Below are 20,419 nucleotides of genomic sequence, written 5' to 3'. Positions count from 1 at the left end.
ACGAGCAGGTGGTACAAGAGAACATCGAACTTCCTAGTAGGAACAGGGACGAGTTCGCAAAGGTGCGCTACACCCAGACGAGCACCCACGCTTCTCCACTTTGCAGCGTCGGCCCAGCCCAGTCCGTTCCTCCAAGATTCTTCCATGGCCTTGACTGCACCGAGGAACAATAGTTGTACTTGAATATAAGTAACTCGCGACCTCACTCGCCATTGCTGGCTTTGCCATCGATCACGGAGCACGGAGCGCGGCGTTTTCGTCTTCCCTACCCCTAGTACCAAACCGACGTACAGTAAGTACTCCGTACTCGTAAGTACTTACTTGCCGTGCTCCGTACAGTATTAATCAAGTACTTGCGGAGGACTGACCGATCGGATACAAGTGCTTCCCTTCCCGACCAGCCGCCTCTAATTAATTTCTTCACGTCAACCATCTCCAAATCCACCTTCGCAAGTACCCCGGCGTGGCCTCGACATCCCTGTCCAGACAGGCTCCCGGCGTTCCTGCGTCCTTCCTCTCGACCGTCGGCATGTACCGGTGACGGAACCGGTGCTACGATTCGACCATTCAATTGCCCAAGCAGGCGCGCGCCGTCGATTGAGCTGCGCTGCACAATCTTCGTCTTGGGTGCAGCGAGGCAGCAGAATCTACCGGTACGTCCTGTGCCGCAACGAGTGGTGCCGTTGGGTAGGTCGCAACTGACGGAGCACTTCCTGCTAGGTCTAGGTACCTGCTAGCTTGGTAGGGTGGGGCACTGCTGTACCTACCTGGCCGCCGCGACTAGGCCCGAAAGCTCTCGCCGACGCTGGAAATACCACCAGCTCGAGCCTATCGGTGCGGCTTAGTACCCGTACGGTTAGCGGCTCCAGCACAAGCAAGTGCTGCAGAGACCCATGGTCGCCATTGTCTCGTTCTTATTCTCGTCCTGCCCCGCCACCGCCGACTCGCCGACCAAGCCGCCGTGACGCCGTTCAATTCCTCACTCTGCCCAGCGGACGGGCTAGGGTGCGACGCGATCCGTCACAACAACATTCGAGTCCAGAGGCCGACTCGACCTCCCTCCCTCCCTCCCTCCCTTCTCTCGAGAGGACACCCCCGGATCCCCCCTCGTCGACGACCAAACATCGACCGAGAAGGGCGCGACCGCAGCATCGTAAACTGCGTGTCGGCTGACGGGGAACGTGGTGGAAGCGTGCGCAGGGGCCCGACCTCGAAAACCTCACCATGACCTTTGCCCGGTGCTCGTGGCCGGTCTGGCGGGTCGACGACCTGACGCCCTGCTTTCAGCAAGAGTTTGTCCTCCCCTCCATCCTCTCGAGCCTGCCAACGTCGGCGCCCGTGCCTGACCGAAGATGCTCCGACCGCTAGTTACCTCAAGGTCCTCCTTCCCCTCGTCGTCATCGGCCTCTCCTTTGCTCGCCTCACCGCCCAGTACGGCCGCCGCCTGCTCGCGAACCGCCGGACGAGTCGCTACAAACCGCTCTCCAACGGCCACACGGCCGCCGAGGACCACACGGCCATCCCCCCCGATGCCGCCGACGGCGAAACCGATAGCGAGGAGGACGACGACCTCGAGATCAACGGCGGTCGACTGGCTCTCGCCAAGACCCTGAGCAGAGGCTCCATCGTCCAAGCCGACACCCCCCCCGGCCGGCATCTGTCCCAGGCCGTCGAGGAGCTCGCCGTCGTCGGCTTGATCGTCGTCAATGCCATCGCCGCTCTCGCCGGCGCCTACCGGGCCGGCGTTGACGGCCAGCTCGCCGCCGTCGCCGGCCTCGTCGTCTGGGTCTACACCTTTGTCCTGACCTCGCACCGCCTCTTCCTCGGCGCCACGAGATGGCGCATCCCCCACCTCTGGAACCACACGGCCACCATCTACGCCGTCGTCTGGACGCTCGACCTCTTCATCTTCCGCTCCGTCCTCATCCATCCTAGCTCCCGCCTGGCCCGCGTCCTCATCGTCGTCGAGTTCGGCCTCGTCAGCCTGCTCTTCGCCATGGCCATGACGACGAGGAAGGGCAACAAGACGGTGCTGCTCGAGTGGGAGGATGGCATCCCGCCCTCACGCGAACCCCTCGCGAGCCTCTTCTCCCTCGCGACCTTTGCCTGGGTCGACGACATCGTCTACGAGGGCTGGAAGAACCCCATGGAGCTGCCCGACGTCTGGAACCTGCTGCCCAAGGACAAGGCGGCCGCCGTCATCTCCGACTACCGCCAGCTCAAGAAGACGGCCTCGCTCGCCTGGCACATGCTCAAGTTCTTCAAGGGCATGCTGCTCTACCAGTGCTTCATGGCCTTTGTCTCCGGCCTCTTCACCTTTGCGCCCACCCTCCTGCTCAAGGCCATCCTCGAGTACGTCGAGGATCCGGACCGCGCCCCCGTCAACGTCCTCTGGCTCTACGTCATCGGCTTGCCCGTCCTCGACACCATCCGCTCCTACTCGGACGGCATGGCCCTCTGGACCGGCCGCAAGATTTGCATCCGCGTGCGCGCCATCATCATCGGCGACATCTACGCCAAGGCCCTGCGCCGCAAGGCCGCCGCCGGCAAGGACAAGGTGCTGCTCGCCGGCAAGACGGCCCCGAAGGGTGGCGACGCCGACGAGGAAGGCACCGTCGCCAGGATCAAGGGTCTGCTGGGCATGAGGAGGCGAAAGAGCAAGCGCGCCGGCGGCGGCGACGCCGAATCCGCCACCCCTCCAGCGGGCGAGCCGCAGGCCGCCAAGCCCGCCGGCGATGACGAGCAGGCGAACCTGGGCACCATCATCAATCTCATGTCCGTCGACAGCTTCAAGGTGGCCGAAGTGACGGCCTACCTGCACTTCCTGTGTGCCGCCGCCCCGACGCAGCTCGTCATCTCCGTCATCCTCCTGTGGCAGGTCATGGGCCTCAGCGCCATCCCTGGCCTCATCGTCATGGCCTTCCTGCTGCCCGTCAACTACTTCCTCGCGAGGGGCTTCAACATCACCTCCAAGAACATCATGGCCGCCACGGACAAGCGCATCAACGTCACCAACGAGGTGCTCCAGAACATCCGCATCATCAAGTACTTTGCCTGGGAGGAGCGTTTCGGCCGCATCATCGACGAGAAGCGGCGCGTCGAGCTCAACGCCCTGCGCTCCCGCTTCATCCTCTGGGCCTGCGCCGTCGCCATCTGGAACTCGGTGCCCGTCCTCATCACCTTCTTCTCCTTTCTCGTCTACACGACGATCGAGGAGAAGCCGCTGTACCCGTCCATCGCCTTCACCGCCATCTCGCTCTTCATGCTCCTCCGCGTCCCCCTCGACCAGCTCGGGGACATGTTCGCGCACGTGCAGGAGGCCAAGGTGTCGGTCGACCGCATCGAGGAGTTCCTCGCCGAGGACGAGACGGACAAGTACGAGCAGCTCGGCCTGGACAACGTGGACGAGGACGGCGTCAAGCGCATCGGTTTCCGCGACGCGACGCTCATCTGGGGTGGCAAGGATGCCGTGGCCGAGGACGGCTCGCGCGCCTTTCGGCTCATGGACGTCAACGTCGACTTCAAGATTGGCAAGCTCAACATCATCGCCGGCCCGACGGGATCCGGGAAGACGTCGATGCTGATGGGGCTCCTCGGCGAGATGACCATGGTCGACGGCAGGATCTTCTGCCCCGGCGGCCGGAGCCGCGAGGACGTGCGGCCCGACGCCGAGACGGAGCTGGCCGACTCGGTCGCCTACGTGGCCCAGTCGGCCTGGCTCGTCAACGCCAACATCCGGGACAACATCCTGTTCGCGGCGCCCTTTGACGAGGGGCGGTACAGGGACGTCATCGTCGCCTGCGCGCTCGAGCGCGACCTCGAGATCCTCGACCACGGCGACGAGACGCTCGTCGGCGAGAAGGGCATCACCTTGTCGGGAGGCCAGAAGCAGCGAATCTCGCTCGCCCGCGCGCTCTACTCGAACTCGGCCCACGTCCTCATGGACGACTGCCTGAGCGCCGTCGACTCCCACACGGCGCAGTGGATCTTTTCCAACTGCATCCGGGGCCCGCTCATGCGCGGCCGGACCTCCATCCTCGTCACGCACAACGTCGCCCTCTGCGTCCCCTCGGCCGACCACGTCGTCGTCCTCGACAACGGCCGCATCGCCTGCCAGGGCACCGCGCAGGAGGTCATGGCCTCGGGCCGCCTCGGCGAGGAGATTCAGAAGTCGCGGCCCCCGTCGGCCTGCGCCTCGCGCGTGCCCTCGCGCGTGCCCTCGAGCGTCGGGGACGAAGACACGGCGGCGGCGCACGGCAAGAGCATGGGCAACGGCAACGGCAACGGCAACGGCAACGCCCCGAACGGCGCACCCGGCAAGATTGGGCCCAAGAAGCCGCAGGTGAACGAGGCGATGAGCGAGGGCAAGGCCTCGGGCGCCGTCAAGTGGCCCGTCATGAAGAGCTACCTGCGGTCGATGGGGCCGTGGTGGTTCTGGCTCGTCGCCATTGTCGTCTTCAACCTGCAGCAGCTCTCCACGGTGGCGACGAACGTCTGGGTGCGCGAGTGGGCCAACAAGTACGTCGACGACGACGCGTCGGCCGTGGCGCTGGCGTCGTCCTCGCACGCCTACGGCGGCCCGTCCCTGGCAAAGGGAAGCTGGGCGAGCGTGGCGCGGCTGGGAAGCGCCCGGTCGACGGCCGAGGCAGGCTCGGTGCCCGGCGAGCCGGCGTCCTTTTCGACGCCCGCCTACCCGGACGTCAACCTCGCCTACTACCTCGGGGGGCTCGCCTTCATCGGCGCGCTCGGCGCGCTCGCGGCCTTGATCCGCGACGTCTGGATCTTCTTCGGATCGCTCACGGCGTCGCGGCGGCTCCACGACCGGCTCATGTCGGCGGTGACGAGGGCCAAGTTCAAGTTTTTCGACGTCACGCCCCTCGGCCAGCTGATGAACCGCTTCAGCAAGGACCTCGAGGCCATCGATCAGGAGATCTCGCCGACGGCCATCGGCGTCATGTCGTGCGCGCTGTCGCTCGTGGTGACCATCATCCTCATCGCCGTCATCACGCCGGGCTTCCTCGTGGCGGCGGCCTTCATCGCCGCCCTCTTCTACGCCGTGGCCACGTTTTACCTGCGGGCGTCGCGCGACCTCAAGCGGCTCGAGTCGGTGCAGCGCAGCCCGCTGTTCCAGCAGTTTGGCGAGACGCTGAGCGGCGTGACGACGATCCGGGCCTACGGCGACGAGCGGCGCTTCATCCGCGACAACCTGGCCAAGATCAACACGCAGAGCCGGCCGTTCATCTACCTCTGGGCCTGCAACCGGTGGCTCGCCTTCCGGGCCGACGCGCTCGGCAACATGGTCTCCTTCTTCGCCGGCGTCTTCATCATCCTCAGCCTCGGCAAGCTCGACGCCGGCGCGGCGGGCATCTCGCTGAGCTACGCCATGAACTTTACCGAGAACATACTCTGGCTCGTGCGGCTCTACGGCATGAACGAGCAGAACATGAACGCCATGGAGCGCGTCAAGGAGTACCTCGACCTCGAGCAGGAGGCGGCGCCCGTCGTCGAGGGCAGGCGGCCGGCGGCGTCGTGGCCGTCGGAGGGCGACGTCGAGTTTGTCGACTACACGACGCGCTACCGCGCCGACCTCGACCCCGTCCTGAAGGGCATCTCGCTCAAGATTGCGGCGTGCGAGAAGGTCGGCATCGTCGGACGGACGGGCGCGGGCAAGAGCTCGCTCGCGCTCGCGCTCTTCCGCGCGCTCGAGGCCGAGGAGGGGCGCATCGTCATCGACGGCGTCGACATCGGCACCATCGGGCTGCGGGACCTGCGGGAGAAGATGACGATGGTGCCGCAGGACCCGACGCTCTTCATGGGCACGATCCGCACGAACCTCGACCCCTTTGACCAGTACACGGACGAGCAGGTGTTTGAGGCGCTGCGGCGCGTGCAGCTGATTGGGCCGGACGAGCCGGGCGAGCCCTCGACGGTGGCGCCTCCGTCGTCGTCGCCGACGACGACGAACAAGAACGTCTTCCTCGACCTGTCGTCGGCCGTGAGCGAGTCGGGGTCAAACCTGTCGCAGGGGCAGCGGCAGCTGCTATGCCTCGCGCGGGCGATGCTGAGGAAACCGCGGGTGCTCGTCATGGACGAGGCGACGGCGTCGATCGACTACGGCACGGACTCGAAGATCCAGGCGACGATCCGCGAGCTCACGGGCACCGTCATCACCATCGCGCACCGGCTGCAGACGATTGTCGACTACGACAAGGTGCTCGTGCTCGACAGGGGCGAGGTGGTCGAGTTTGGCCACCCGTGGACGCTCATCAGCGACGCCGAGGGTTCGTTCCGCGGCATGTGCGAGACGAGCGGCGAGCTCGACGCGCTCGTCAAGGCGGCCAAGAGGAAGTGGGACGAAGGACAGCTCGTCGACGTCGGCTCGGCGTGAGCCAGCGCACGACGGAAAGGGAAAGCAAAGGGAGCCGTCTCTGCCGCGTGTGCGCGGAGCATCATGGGTCTTGTCGCGCTTCGCGCTTGCATTGGGTGTCTTGGGGAGAGTGGACGGACGTTGCCAGGGACATGGGCACGTGTCGTGGTCGGTTGCCTCGCTCGCCTCGGGGTCGGCGGGTGCGACAACGACACACGGCGACAACATCACTGCTTGGTACATTTTATCTTTACCCTTTAAAACTACGAGCATTCGCCACAGAGGCGGTGGACAGGCAAGGCCGCATACGGGGCCTCGGGTGTCGTGAGCGTGACCATTGTTGTACTCGCTCCAGAACTGTTGGGCAGAAGCGGCAGACAGGCAGGACCGCAGGCGTCGCATCACCGGTGGGGAGCGTGGACATGAGCAAGAGATTTCGCCTGCAGAATGCCGGCCGGCTGGGAGGGAGGACGATTCGGGGCAACGACCTACTCGGCAGTGCATTGCGAGGATAGCATGGAATACTCGCTTGCTTGACGTTGCCCATACCCAACATCTGGTGGCGGGCCCTGTTTGATGTTTCACCCCCGTCATGCTTCAGACTCTGGTGCAAAGTCAAGTTGTTTGCGGAGCACGGCGTTGTCCTGTTACAGGCTACCGCACTAGGCCTGCGAGCATCAGCGTCGGCCTAGCACGGTTGGCTCGTAGTTACAGTGGTTCCAGCCATTGTCGATGGCTCGTGCGTCCGAGCATGTATTTGCAGTGCGTCCAAGCAAGTATTTGCACTGTGTTCAAGCAAGTACTCCGTAATACTTGCAGTACGTCCAAGTAGGAACTTCCAATGCGTTCAAGTACCTGCAGTGCGTTGAAGTAATACCTGCAGAGCGTGTACGGAGTACAAGTAAGCAATACTTGCAGTGCGTCCAAGTACTAACGTAGGTGAACTTGCAGTGTGTTCAGGCAGGGACTTGCAACGCAGGTACATGTACGTGTATGTAGGTGTGCTGTGCGGCACCCATCCGTGTACAGTAGCGTAATTACTTGTGGTATTATATCGTCGCCGCATCCACAGATGCAGTCCAGTGCACTACACGCACTGGAGGTTCCCGACCATCTAGTGCCCAGTCGCCCGCCGCACCGTGCTGTATTCCGTCGAGAACCAACTACTTGACCTCCTTGTACTGTTATTCGTTGCGCGCGGCAGTGCTATGTGATTGTTCTCCCAGGTGTACTACGTACTTGCCGTACAAGTAGTATTACCTTGTGTACGGTATTGTGCAAGTAGTATCCCGTACTTGCATGTACTACCGTAGAAGTGGTGCAGCACAGCTCCTCCAGTGGATGTGCAGCGCATCGCCTACAGTGGATGTGCAGCGAAGCGCCTACAGTGGATGTGCAGCGCAGCGCCTACAGTGGATGTGCAGCGCAGCGCCTACAGTGGATGTGCGTCGTAGTGCTGCACACTAATCGCCGTGTTCCGCACAGCACACCTACTTCGCCTCCATTCCATGTGGAGCACAAGTGCATCAAGGCAGTCTGTATGCTCAGTATTTGCCGTTCCGCACAGCGCACCTGCATCGCCTCCAGTCCATGTGCGGCACATGTGCAGCACAGCAATCTACATGCACATCACGGCAGCCTACATGGACGGTGCAACAACTTGCATGCGCAGTAATCGCCGTTCCGTACAGCGCACCTACAAGTGCTGGCACGGAGGGGCACCTACAGCAACTAGACAAACGTGACGATTCAATGATGCTACTGCAAATTGAATCGACGCTTTTGCCACCCTTGCCACCCCACCGCACATGCCTAACGAGATCTCCCCTCAGCACCGAGCACGCAGCGGCCTGAAGGTACTTTAGCAGCACGGCCACCAGCACTTACCTGCAGAGCACAGTGCGCAAGACGCGCGGTGGAGAACCTGCCGTGTAAGTACAGGCACAGCACAGCACAGCACCCCTACTGTACAGGCATGGTACAAGCACGGTGGCCCTGTGGCACGGCGCCCACCAGTGTTGCATGCACGGTATGATCGACCGAGCCACCCCTCCGTTCCGAGACTCCATGCCCCAAATGCGTGCGTTCAGTATTATTACTCCGTACTTACATGTACTGTATTTACTCCGTACAGTCCTTGTGCTCCGTGCCGAGTCCTCCGTGCAAGACGCACGAATCGCGCCCCTACAAGTACTGTACGAGTGCGTACCGAGTGCTCGACGACAGGGCGGATGCCTGGTGGATGTTGCTACCCCGCATGGGCGAGGCTGACGGCTTCGATCGCCGCTGGCTGTCGTTCCGCGGCCACCAACCAAACTCTACTCGTGCACCATTCTCCGACACCATGCCCGAGTAGCGTAGGTGCCGCCCAGCGCGAGGCAGAATCCGCGGCGGCCTTGGCTGGCTGCCTGCTGGGTGTTGTGGATGGCAGGCCCCATCCAGCCTCGATGCCTCCGCTCACTCTTGCATCCTTGGCTTCGCCTCCTTGCCTCGCCTCGTACCCTCCCTCCCTCCCTCGCCTCTCTTCGAGCCATTTGCCTCTCTTCGGGCCATTTATCTCTGTCCTGACCCTTGCCCCTCTCCCGGCCTTTTGCCTCTCGCCTGGCCTTTTGCCTCTCTCCTGGCCTTTTTCCTCTCGCCTGGCCCTTTGCCTCTCGCCTGGCCTTTTGTCTCTCGCCTGGCCTTTTGCCTCTCGCCTGGCCTCTGCCTCTCTCCTGGCCCTCTGCCTCTCTCTTGTCCCTCTGCCTCTACACTCGAGCGTCTTCTCTCGAGCGTCCTTACTCGAGAACCACCCTGCCGGCCTCCGCCCGTCTGGCTCCCGCACGACCCGACAGCATGGGCGACCCCGATGCCGATACGCCCTCGCACGCGGGCGAGTCGACGGCGGCCATCTCTCTCTACCCGACGGCGGCCCCCCCTGCCGACGGCATGCGGTACATGGACGACCCGACGCTGGCGCTGGACGGCATCGACGACGACCTGCCGCCGCTCTACACCGACCACGAGGAGTTTGTCGATGGCGAGTCGAGCCGCGGGCCCGTCGACCCGCTCATGCCTCGCGGCGGCGCCGAGCTCGTGCGACCGTTTGGCCAGGACGCCGACGGCACGACAACCTACTACGTCGACGCCCGGCTCGACTCGGATCCCAAGTTCCTCCTCGACCACATCACGCGGCTCGCGGCCCTGCCGCCCCGGCCCTTTGTCCGCCTCCGCGGCACGCACAGGGAGCGGCGTCGCGAGCAGGGCAAGGACCGGCCGGCCAGCGCGCGCGTCGTCGACTTTGACGTCCGCGTCGAGCTCACGCACCTGCTCTACACCGACATCGGCCGCCAGCAGTCGTGGCGGAGCCTCGTGACGGCGAGCAACTTTGAAAAGGTGCGCCGCGGCACCGTCCGAGCCCAGCGGGCGCCCGAGGAGGGCGTGCCCGGCGTCGAGCAGTGGTGCCACCGTTTCTGCGCGAGCGCCGCCGGCCTCCGGTGCTTCACGCTCGAGCGCCGCGTCGACGGCTGGGACTGGGACCTGCTGCGGCGCCGGCTCGAGGCGCTCGTGCGCGCCACCAACTACCGCGGGCGCTGCGAGGTGACGTTTCCCGTCGCCAACGCCCGCGTCGACGTCTACAACGCGTGCCTCGCCAACCGCTGGCGCCTGACGCGCTGGATATGCTTCCTCTTCTACGCGAGCCTGCTCTTCCTCTTCACCTGGCCCTGGCTCCACTTCGCCACGAAGCGGTGGGAGACGGTGACGGCGGCCTGGCCCATGAGCCGGCCGACGGCGGTGCCGGGACGGAGGCGGTACGCCGCCGGCGTGAGCGAGGAGGCCTGGTACGGCATGTGGGCCAAGGCCATACAGCGCGCCATGCTCGAGCGCCGGGACGCCGAGCTCGACCAGCGCGACCTCGAGGCGAGCCGGGGCCAGCCGGCGGGGGGGGACGGCGCCCTCGGCGACGTGCTGCGGGCCGGCGTCGAGGCCATGGGCGTCGTCAACCGCTCCTTTGGCTGGGGAGGCGACCAGTGAGACGGGGGGGGAGGACGAGGAGGGAAGTGGGCGAAGAGCCCGGAGAGCCCCGAGGCGAGAGAGGAGCTGGTTTTCGCTCTCCACGAGCACGCTGTATATGTTTCTCTGCCCTTGCTTGGGTGCGTCGTTGGTGCGTCCGTCCGGATGCATTCGTGACGCACGACATCGCCCGACGTAGCGGTATCCTGAATTGTACGACGCACTTGCTTGCCTCTGTATCCCGTCTCGTTCGGAAGATGTGGCAGCATGGACGTGAAAGCGCCGTCCGAGGTGGTTGTTCTGCCACGAGAAGACGGCGTCGTTCGCTGGACCCTTGATTGCCGTGCGGTCCAGGCTAGGTGGGGGATGGCAACCCCGCCAGCGGCACCATCCATACCGCCAGGGAGCCAACCACGGCACTCTTTGCCACGCAGCTTCACCTCCCAGCGTCACCATTCCAGACCTCACCTCCCAGCGTCACCATTCCGAATCCCACCTGTTCCCTTTCCGCCGCGTCGACGAGCAAGGTCAAACGAGGACGAGAGCGGGCCGGAGAAGAGACGTCCACGGACCGATTCGCCGACGCCGACGCCGACGCAGGCGGGATGGAGGTGACGAATCCACGACGCATCCTCGCCGTCAGCCTCGAGCACCATGCCGAGCATCTGAGCAACGTGGTCCAAGGTGCGTGACCCTCGCGCCGCGGGCCCCTCGCCGGCACGCTCGCACGCCCCCCCCCTCCTCGCCGCGGCCGGTCGCTGACGGACGCCGACGGCCGCAGCGCTCGCCGGCTCCCCCCCTTCGCCAGCGTCGACGTCCCTCGCCGGCACGACGCACAGCCTCGCCCTCCGGACGCCGTACTACAGGGCCGACGTGCCCGTCTGGCTCGACCTCGTCGGCTCGCCGGCCGCGTGGGCCGCGTCGTTCCTCTCCGACGAGGCACGCGAGGTCCTCGCCGTCCTTGGCGGCCTCGTCCTCGTCTTCCCGCTGCCCCGCACGGGCCCGGAGACGACGACGACGCGCGAGCTCATCGGCCAGGTCGGTTCCGTCGTCCGCGACGGGCTCGGCGGCTGGGAGTGGGACGGCGTGCGCCTCGCCGTCGGCCTCGGCGGGGCCGACGACACGGACGAGTGGGACGGCCTGTGCGTCGAGGCCGGCATGGAGTTTGTCCACGTCTCCTCGGCCGTCCCGAGGGCGTCGACGGGGGACAAGGGCGCGCGGAACGAGTTTGGCGAAAAGGTGGGCGTCGAGAGGCTGAGGGAGGCGCTCGAGAGCAACGACTGGGCCCAGGACGACGACGACGACGCCCTCGTCTCCTCCGACGACTTTGGCGACTTTCACGTCGGACGGGACGACGGCGGGTCGCCCGAGGGGGACGAGGAGGGCGCGGAGCTGAAGCCCGAGGATCTCGACTTTGGCTTCGACAGAGCCGACTGGCAAGGCCTCAAGAAGGCGATATGGACCGAAGCTCGCCATCGTGCCGCCTGCGACGCCGACGCCGACACGGACGCCGCCGCGACGGAGGAGGACGGGATGCCGACGCGGCCAAAGGCGACGGGATTGGACGACGACAACGACGACGAGGTGGCCAAGGTCGAAGGCATGATGAGGCGCCTGCAGGCGGTGCGGGATTCGAGCGCCGGCCTGGGCGAATCGCAACGGAGGAGGATGGCGGTGCGCGCCGTGGCCGAGGTGATGCGGGAGCTATGAGGGCGTCGGGATCGGACATGCACGAGCGCGCAGCGGCGCACCGCACCGCACCACGACTGGGTGCAAAGGCATCGAGGCCCGGCCGGAAGCTCGCTCGTTTGCCATCGCGCGCGCGAGCTGCCACCGCCGGGACACGGACGGATTCATGACGACGAAGCGAGCCGAGAATCCGCAAGCACGACAGGAAGGATACACTGCGCCGGTGGTTACGCCGGACTCGTGGTGACGGCGCAAGTCCTTACCACACTCTGCAGAGCGAGCGGGTCAGTACCCGACAGTGCGGCGCAATGGAGAAGTGCACCGCTGCGGTGCGTCTCGTCTCTCGACCGCCGAGCCACTGGGACGAGTTTACACCGTGCCTGTTGCGTAATTGCTCGACATACCTTGAACGTTGGCACTTTTACAGTGTAGGTACGGTATAGGTAGGTAGGGAGTAGGTGCATCATAGGCACGGAGAAGGTGCAACATAGGCACGGAGGAGGCGCAGTAAGCACAGGCAATACAGAGCAGGCGCAGCATAATAGTTGTAGGTACTCCGTACAGAGGTGGTAATACAGAGCTAGTACCTAGGCACAGTGTAGGTACAGTATAGGTGCAGCATAAGGTAGGTACAGAGTAGGTACTAACGGAGCACAGAGTACTGTAGGTACGGCATAGGTGCAGCATAGGTATTAGTTGTAGGTACAGTATAATTTACACACGCAGCTGCACTACTTACGTACCTACAGTACTTGTGGCCGTGTGGGTGCAAGAAGGTGTTGCGTGCAATAATTAATACTGTAATAATTGCCCGTACAGTAGGGGCATAAGAACTATTACTTACAGTACTGTACTTACAGTATACTGCGCTTGTAGGGCCCCCCCTGGGAGCGCTCGAACTATAGTCCGCGGTGCAGCACTACTGTAGTTGTGAGTACGTAAGTATGCAAGTACGCATGCCTCGCCCCACCCTTCTGGCTCTCGGATTGCCACGCACTGGGCACGGTTGCATTCAAATCTCCTCCATGGAAAGGATCGTCACAACCGTGATGGCTATTGATTCTAATGGTTCTAAATCAACCAAGACCCCCCCCCCCCCCAAAGCGCTGCAGACTATCTCTTGCCGTTTGCGGAGGCAGAGCCTGAAGAGCCATTCGAAGCGACAGCAATGGAGGATGCACTGCTGGTAACGGGTGCGTATTACGCCTTCGAGGCCGCCTGGCTCTGCTCTGATGCAACATTCTGCCATCTAGATGAGAAAAGTTCCGGCAGGAACCTACATGCTCGTTTTAATTTGCATAGACGTTTGCAGCTAGCCACGACCATCATCGACTCACGCACCTCCGTGGTGACAACGAGGCCCCTTCCGCTACCGTGACCCGTTCCGACGCCGTGGAAGCCGACTCCGTCGTGAGGCCGATTTTCGCCTTGGCTACCTCTACTGTTGCGAAATGGAAGGCTGCATGCAACCTTTGAAACAAACTGCAGCTGGTTTGCCGGAGATAACACCGTTCCCTGCATAGGTGTGCACCACTGGAAAACACCAACGAGGGTGGGTGCTCCGTACTACTGTAAACGCACCCATCGCACAGTCAGACACCTGACCAAAGGGATGCTTCAGCTCAAGCGGCGACAACCAGGGATTGAATCGACACCTTGGCCACGATTAACCCACCGTACCGATCCGCTGGTACGCCTGTCGGCGGGGTGTGACGACCCGACCACGGCATTAGTGGTTGGAGGGTGGTTGCCCGAGCCCCAAAACAGCCGGCGCCCTCCCAACAGCAGATTTCCCCCTGACCGACGGCCACCTATTCGATGCAGGCCCGTCCGATTGTCCTGAGACGAAATGCGCGCAGTAGTGCACTCGCCGGCCTCTGAGGGTGCAAGCAGCAGGGGGGCTGAGCGTATTCCTGCACAGTTCTTTCCAGACAATGGACCGATGTCATCTATGGTTGCAAGGTAGTGGTCCTGTCCGGATGGTTGGGTAGATGGGTGGCCAAAAGAAGCAACCAAGGACGCTGTGCTCGGTCCTGTACGGAGCACCGCCAGAGGAGGATATACGGCCCTCCGTACATGTTCTTGAATTCCGGTACGGAGCAGTGCGTGTAGTACGTTTTGGTAAAAGTGCCGGCGGGGTTGGTAGTGCGAGTTGGTTTGTTTCGTGGTTGGTTACTCGTGGCACTTAGTGTTGACTAACAAACAGTAGAAGAAGTCACAAGCAAACAAGGTCGCTTTCAGGCCATGAGCCTGCGTCAGGCGGCACAGCCACAAGGGGTAGCCAAACATGCTTCGAGTTAAACTTGATGCAATGATGGTGGTCTGTTCGGAAAACACTGTCTCGAGGCGTGGCAAAACAGTTGAGCCTTTGGGTATATATATTTCTCATGGCATGTCATCATTGCGTGGACATGGTTCCTGTTTGCTTTTCAGTTTCACACATCCTTTTCGTTCATTCATTCCTTCACCGTACGTGGGCTGCCTTGCTTTCTGCTGTACACGTCAAATCATCGCAGAGCGAACAAGCACACGGCACATTCAGCGTCCCGTCTAGATTGGCCCATCCGGCCGGCTTCAGCATCATGCAAGTAGTCTCCTTTTGGCTACTCCTCGCCTTTGTTCAACTGTGGCAAAATGCTCTCGCCAACGTGCCACCCTGGGCAGTCTCGCGGAATACCAAGAAGGTAACTCTGCCGTCAAATATTCTTGCCCGAGGTGATAGCCGGTCGCCCACAGCTATTTTCGAAGACGGCTTGCAGGCCAAGCCTAAGCTGACCCTCGGCTTCGGGGAAGGATACGACCTCAACAAGCATGTTCAAGGTTCGGCCTCTAACATTCGAGGCTCAAATTTCGTCTCGACGACGTCGTCACTGAACGTTGCCGAACTCTTTGCGACGTATGGGACCGCAATCACCGAGGATATCAAGGATTTACAGTTGCCGAAGAGAGATGGCTGGGTGTATCTCCTCAGTCCGGATCCATCAATCATTGACGTTGAGGGATCTCGCGACCAGCCCGACGGCATGCAGAAGGAATTCGGGGCAATCAACGGAGTCGAGCGAGATCGCATCATCGGTGCGTACCGTGCGGACGACACTCGGCAGATGGTGCAAATGAATCCGTTCTACAATCGCGCCTACATGTCCCAACACGCCGGAACGGCACATCCTACCTTTGCCACTGAATTCTACAACGAGGAAGACCTCCAAAAGCTCGCCTGGACAATCAAGCTGGAAGCAAATCTTGAAAACCATATACTCAGGGAGACCGAAGCGCAGAGACCGGCGGATAACCCTGCTGACTGGAAGGCGAAGCTTGAGTCGGACATTCAGGGGAACAATTTCCTTCGAGACAAGGCAGCCAAGGATCCGCCCGCGCAGCAGCAGAAGAATAAGATAAAGCTTGCTGACCTTGTTACCGAATGGACTGCTAAAGACGTACCCAAGACTGCTAACCCTGCCGTGTCAAAGTTTGTCACCGAGTTCGTCGAGGAAAACTGGAGCCGAATGCTGTCCACTTTCGAAGCCATCGACGACAAGCAAATGGGTAGGAAGCCTAAGGGCAACACGAAGCATTCGAACTGCAGGCGCGGCGAGACATGCAGCATCAAGCCAAAGAAGGACAAGCCGCAGTCGAACCGAGGCAATAGACCTGTCGGGGTTGCCAATGCTAGAGTTATGGATCATTTTGGTGGTGTTGCCTTCAATCTTGCTTTGATGGCTTCGACGTGTTTGACCAATGCGGTATGTTCCCAGTAATGAATTGGATGATGGCGTGATTATACTATTCAGCGACTAGCTAACTGTTTCCAGACGGCAAAGCAAAGTAAACCATCTTCTCAAGAGGAGTCCCCAGTCAGTCTTTGGGACAGGGTCTTGGGGCTTCGCTTTGTTCCAGGATTGCTGTGGGGCAGCTTTACGAAACTTTGGTCCCAAGAAAATATTGATGCTTTCAAAAAGTCTTGGAACGACCTCAAACAAGCCTTCAGCGAAGTCCCCGACGCCGTAAAACGCAGCGTTAAGGACGTTATAAATGTCGAGAATCTTGATGCATTTATACAGTCATGCAATAATCTGTCAAAAGCAGTAAAGGAAATTCCAGCGGCGGCAAAAAGTGGAGCAGCCGACCTTGCAAACCTAGAGAATGCCGATGCATTAGGCCGGTCTCTTACGGACTTTGCAACGGCAATAAGCGAAATTCCGGGAGCCATGGAAAGTGGCTATAATGATCTAAAACAGGCCCCAGGTGATATTGCAACGGCATTTCAGAAGGCTCCTCGACAGTTGGCAGAAGCTGCCATGGCCTTTACGGCAGAGTTTGATAAATATGTAAGTATGCCTGCTACTACTACTATGACTATAATTAAATTGAAATATACTAATTGGCTTTGTAAATCTAGTTTCCGGTAGGTTCTTGCTATGTGTTGATGAGTCTAGCTGCTGGTACTATTCTAACGCTCTTACTATATATATAGCCTGGTTCTAACAGTAGAAAAATCCTGGACTCTATCCTTGCAAGTGTGCCAATGCAAGCAACGCCACTAAAATCATTTGCTCAAAGGCTTGGGCTTTCGCTCGAAGAGTTGAGCGCACTGGCAACTGAAGCATGCAAACCTAGGTATAGCGCTACTGAATAATAACGTTGATGGATTGTAAGCATGCATATATGCATAGGCATAGCGCCACTGATTAATATCGTGGATGGATTTTAAGTTTGCACCCCTAGGCATAGCGCTTTGAATAATGATGCGAACAGGTTTCATGATTTTGGGGGCAACTAACTGCAAGAAATATTGTTTTTGCCAGGTGCGCAGTGTGCTTTATAGAAGCTCATACAAGTCTTGTACAATAATTATGGATCAATCTGAATAGCATGTTAATCTAAAATAGAAGTTGCCCAAGTCGAGTGAATAGAGAAATGAATGGGCCGATATTGCTATGCTCGTCCTGCAAACTGCACAGCCGGCCGACCGAATAGGCCATCGTTGATCTGCCCGTGAGGTTCCGTTGTTGCTGGACCGTTGGTGGTATTCTGGATTGTCTCCCGCATTCCGACTTGTCTCTCGACTCGGAACGGTCAAGTACTTTGCGACGCATGGAGCGTGGAGCTGACCGACCAGCCGTAAGAATGCACCGTCAGCAGGCGAACCATCAATACTTGGTGCGGAGTGGGTTGAGCATGCGGCATCGTGCGAACCCACCACTTGGCTTTGGTGACCGGAGACAAGCCGCCCCCGGACAGATGGACTCGTGCAGATACGGCGTATACTGCAGAGTACGGAGTAGCTCCATAGCATGGTGGCCTTGCTGGCATAAATACCGGCTCGCTCGACACCCCTACCACACATGGATTGATCATTCTCACCAGCTTGGCCGGGTCAAAGGGATTCCTACGGATTGGGATTTCTCCCAGACGGGTGTCAACAGCACCGCTTTCCCTCCCGTGTCTTGGATGGAATAAGGTGCAATCATTTCGGTTTCAATTTCATCCGAACGCGTACTCGTTTCCGACGGTGTCGGACAACATTCATGGTGTAGGATAGGAGGCAGAGCGAGGAGTTTTGGGTGCCAGCGGCCAGGGCGCAGGGGACTAGCTGCAAGCACTTGGTTGTAGGACTGGCGGTGGGGTGGTGCAGTATTGATCTCGGAGGAGCATCTTTGCCTCTTGCGAGGAACCGTCCAGTCAGACGACCCGTATGTGTCTCCTGACAAATGCATGCAAGTACGTGCAGTGCCTCTGCAAGTGCCTAGCTGTGTTGTCGCTTCGTGTGATTGTGACTCTTCCCACTACGCCTCTGCAGGTTGCCACAGGTTGAAGATGGTGAATGCAAAGGTGCCTGTTGCGGCGGGAGCAAGGCCTTTGGTGGCGGGAGAAAAACCGAGTGATGGAAGGGTAGAGAGAGCGTAGCACGATGGATGGTCGAGCCCGAAGTACTTACTGTGCAGGGCTCGCTTACAAGCACAAGTAGTCGTAAGTACTTAGATGACTACTGCGCGGGGTACTTGCACATCTGCATGCACAATACGGATAGCAGGACGATGACGGCGTGCACCTATCCTACAGTACAACCAGGTACACGTACATGTACAAGTACCGTTGACGAACTCATGGTGTACTACATGTAGTAAGTACATGCACATGTTCCCAGTACGGAGCAAGTACTTAAGTACATGTACTTACTGGACTGTTCGTAAACACGTGCGGAGTACTCCGTACCGTAAACACGTGCGGAGTACTCCTCCGTGCGCAGGTACGGGATACGGAGTACTTGCAAGTAGTAATAGCAAGGACGAGCACATATACAGGAGGAAAAAGCACAGTTGGGGCAGCGGCCCGGGACTCGACGACGACCCTGGCAGGGGAGAGTTTTCATTGGAAATAAGTATGACAGGTCCCGGGCCACTGGACAACGGTTCATCAAAGTACGGAGCATCTTTACTCCGTACGTACCGTATAATACAAGTACTTACGTGAGGGTACCTCGGGCATGCACTTTACGTACTTGTATTCATACTGCGTACTAGGCACTTACTTGTACTTACTTAGTCGTACTGCGTATTACTTGTACTGTACTGCGGTCTTGTTCTGCGGATTTGCACCGCGTACAGAGTACAATCACGTAGTTGTACGTGCATACTGTATTACATGTACATGCACAAGCACAAGTACGAACACGGCAAGTACTGTACACGCACGGTGATGAGTACATGTACTGTAAGTACTCGTACGTGTACGGAGCACCCGTCCTGCACTCGCAGGTACCTGCTTACGTGCACGCCCAAGTACAGTACTGCACGCATTGCATGCATAGTACTACTCTGTACGCTGTGCTCCGCAACTACTCAAGTACTGCAAGTACGTACTTAGAGTGCAAGTCCACTTGGTTGCACGTACTTACAAGTACAGTAACTACTGGCAAGGGCGCTGTAAGTCAGCCGGTAATTACAACTCCCTCCTCGCACATGTACGTCTGGTGACCAAGTAAGCACTTAATACAGTAATGCTCCGTACTGTATACGAGGAAATACCATGGGGTTCCAAGAAATACTGCACGCACCACGTACGTGTTGCAGGCAGTGTGGCGTCTTGCGCGTTGGGCGCCGGCGAGACGCGAGCACCTCACCGCATGCCGGTCGACTGATGATGACGGCCATGGTGTGTGATGATGACGGGACGATGACTGGCCGTGACGATGACGACGAAAACGAAGAGCGCGCCGCCGTGCACGCACATGGCAGGCCGCGACGGGCTGCGCTAGCGATGCCGGTGGATGCGGCGAGTGCCGGCCCAGGCGCCGCTAGCGCGCAGGCCGAGCCGCTACAGGTCCCGCCTCGGCGCCACAGGGGGGCAGGCCTGCCGCCGAAGAGGCTCGCCGTCGAGGGAAGCCCCGCCGCTCGCCTGGGGGGAGGGGGGGTGGGCGGCATTCGTCCAGCGGCAGCATGCCCGGCCGCACCACCGGGGGCTAGTTGACGTAAAAAAGCTTGGTGCCCATTACCTAATGGCCTGACGGCGCGGCGAGGGGCGAGCTAGGCGGAAATTTTTTGGCCGCCGCTGGTGCCCCTGCCAAGGTGAAACGCGTGTCGCAGGAGAGGAGGCTCTCGGTGACGGAGCAGGCAAACGCGCCGGCGAAGGCGCAGGCTTCGCCAAAACAGAACAAGGCCAAGGCAGCCGGTCTCGACATGACACGCGCTCGCATCGTCTCGGACCGTCTTCTTTCGGCATGCCCAGACGACAACTGCCGCACGGCGCATCTGCTCAGCCTTCCTGGCGCTTGACCGAGTCGACGTTCCGATTCATGTCGGGTGCGGAGGGAACGGGGAGGGAGGTGTACGGAGGATGTGCAAGCAGTTGAACAGCAAGTACTTACAGTACAGTACAGTACAGTACAGCACGGAGCACTCTTGCCCTCTGCAACGCAGAGCTCTGTACGCATGTTCGGAGCATGCACTCCGCGGGGGTACAAGTACCGTACAGAGTGCTGCACTTGTACGTGTGCACTTACAGTACATGTATCCGTGCCTAGTACTTATGTCTACTGCGTATTGCTAGGTACAACGTACTCCGTACTTACTTGCAGTGCTCCGTACCGTACTCGCTGCACAAGTAATAATACTTAAGGCGCAAGTAATACTTGAAACAGTTCAAGCACACCTGCACGCTGCCCACGCTTGCGAGTCACCAGCAGCATGTTGCTTGGCGCCTCGGCGGAATTCTGTCTTGGTGCCCGTACAGTACTTGCGACTGTACAGTACTTGCACAACTAAGTACAGTACATCCATGACACGGGGTACTCGTGCAAATAAGTACATGCACGTCCAACTATGGTACGCAAGTACACCGAATTACAAGTACCGTACAACAACATGTACC

The 20,419-nt window shown here is 60.2% G+C and overlaps 4 protein-coding genes across 4 annotated transcripts; all 4 read left to right on the top strand.

The window, feature by feature from the left end:
* Positions 1-1,224: 1,224 nt before the first annotated feature.
* Positions 1,225-6,388, top strand: DCS_04227 (ATP-dependent bile acid permease; the record flags this gene model as incomplete). The annotated part of the gene is made up of 2 exons (XM_040801539.1): positions 1,225-1,292; positions 1,369-6,388. 2 exons carry the CDS (start codon positions 1,225-1,227, stop codon positions 6,386-6,388), a joined length of 5,088 nt encoding a protein of 1,695 aa, XP_040656572.1.
* Positions 6,389-9,202: 2,814 nt separating this feature from the next.
* On the top strand, positions 9,203-10,381 carry DCS_04226 (uncharacterized protein; the record flags this gene model as incomplete). The annotated part of the gene is made up of 1 exon (XM_040801538.1): positions 9,203-10,381. One exon carries the CDS (start codon positions 9,203-9,205, stop codon positions 10,379-10,381), a length of 1,179 nt encoding a protein of 392 aa, XP_040656571.1.
* Positions 10,382-10,627: 246 nt separating this feature from the next.
* DCS_04225 (uncharacterized protein) lies at positions 10,628-12,070 on the top strand (the record flags this gene model as incomplete). Its single annotated transcript, XM_040801537.1, has 3 exons — positions 10,628-10,681; positions 10,720-11,044; positions 11,142-12,070. The coding sequence occupies 3 exons, from the start codon at positions 10,628-10,630 to the stop codon at positions 12,068-12,070; spliced, it is 1,308 nt and encodes a 435-aa protein (XP_040656570.1).
* Positions 12,071-14,631: 2,561 nt separating this feature from the next.
* Positions 14,632-16,458, top strand: DCS_04224 (uncharacterized protein; the record flags this gene model as incomplete). Its single annotated transcript, XM_040801536.1, has 2 exons — positions 14,632-15,792; positions 15,841-16,458. 2 exons carry the CDS (start codon positions 14,632-14,634, stop codon positions 16,456-16,458), a joined length of 1,779 nt encoding a protein of 592 aa, XP_040656569.1.
* Positions 16,459-20,419: the final 3,961 nt, after the last annotated feature.

Source organism: Drechmeria coniospora, chromosome 02 (genome assembly GCF_001625195.1).
Source record: "Drechmeria coniospora strain ARSEF 6962 chromosome 02, whole genome shotgun sequence".
NCBI classification, from domain to species: Eukaryota; Fungi; Ascomycota; class Sordariomycetes; order Hypocreales; family Ophiocordycipitaceae; genus Drechmeria; species Drechmeria coniospora.
The sequence above is the reverse complement of the archived record's forward strand: the minus strand, read 5'-3'. Positions and strand labels throughout refer to the sequence as shown.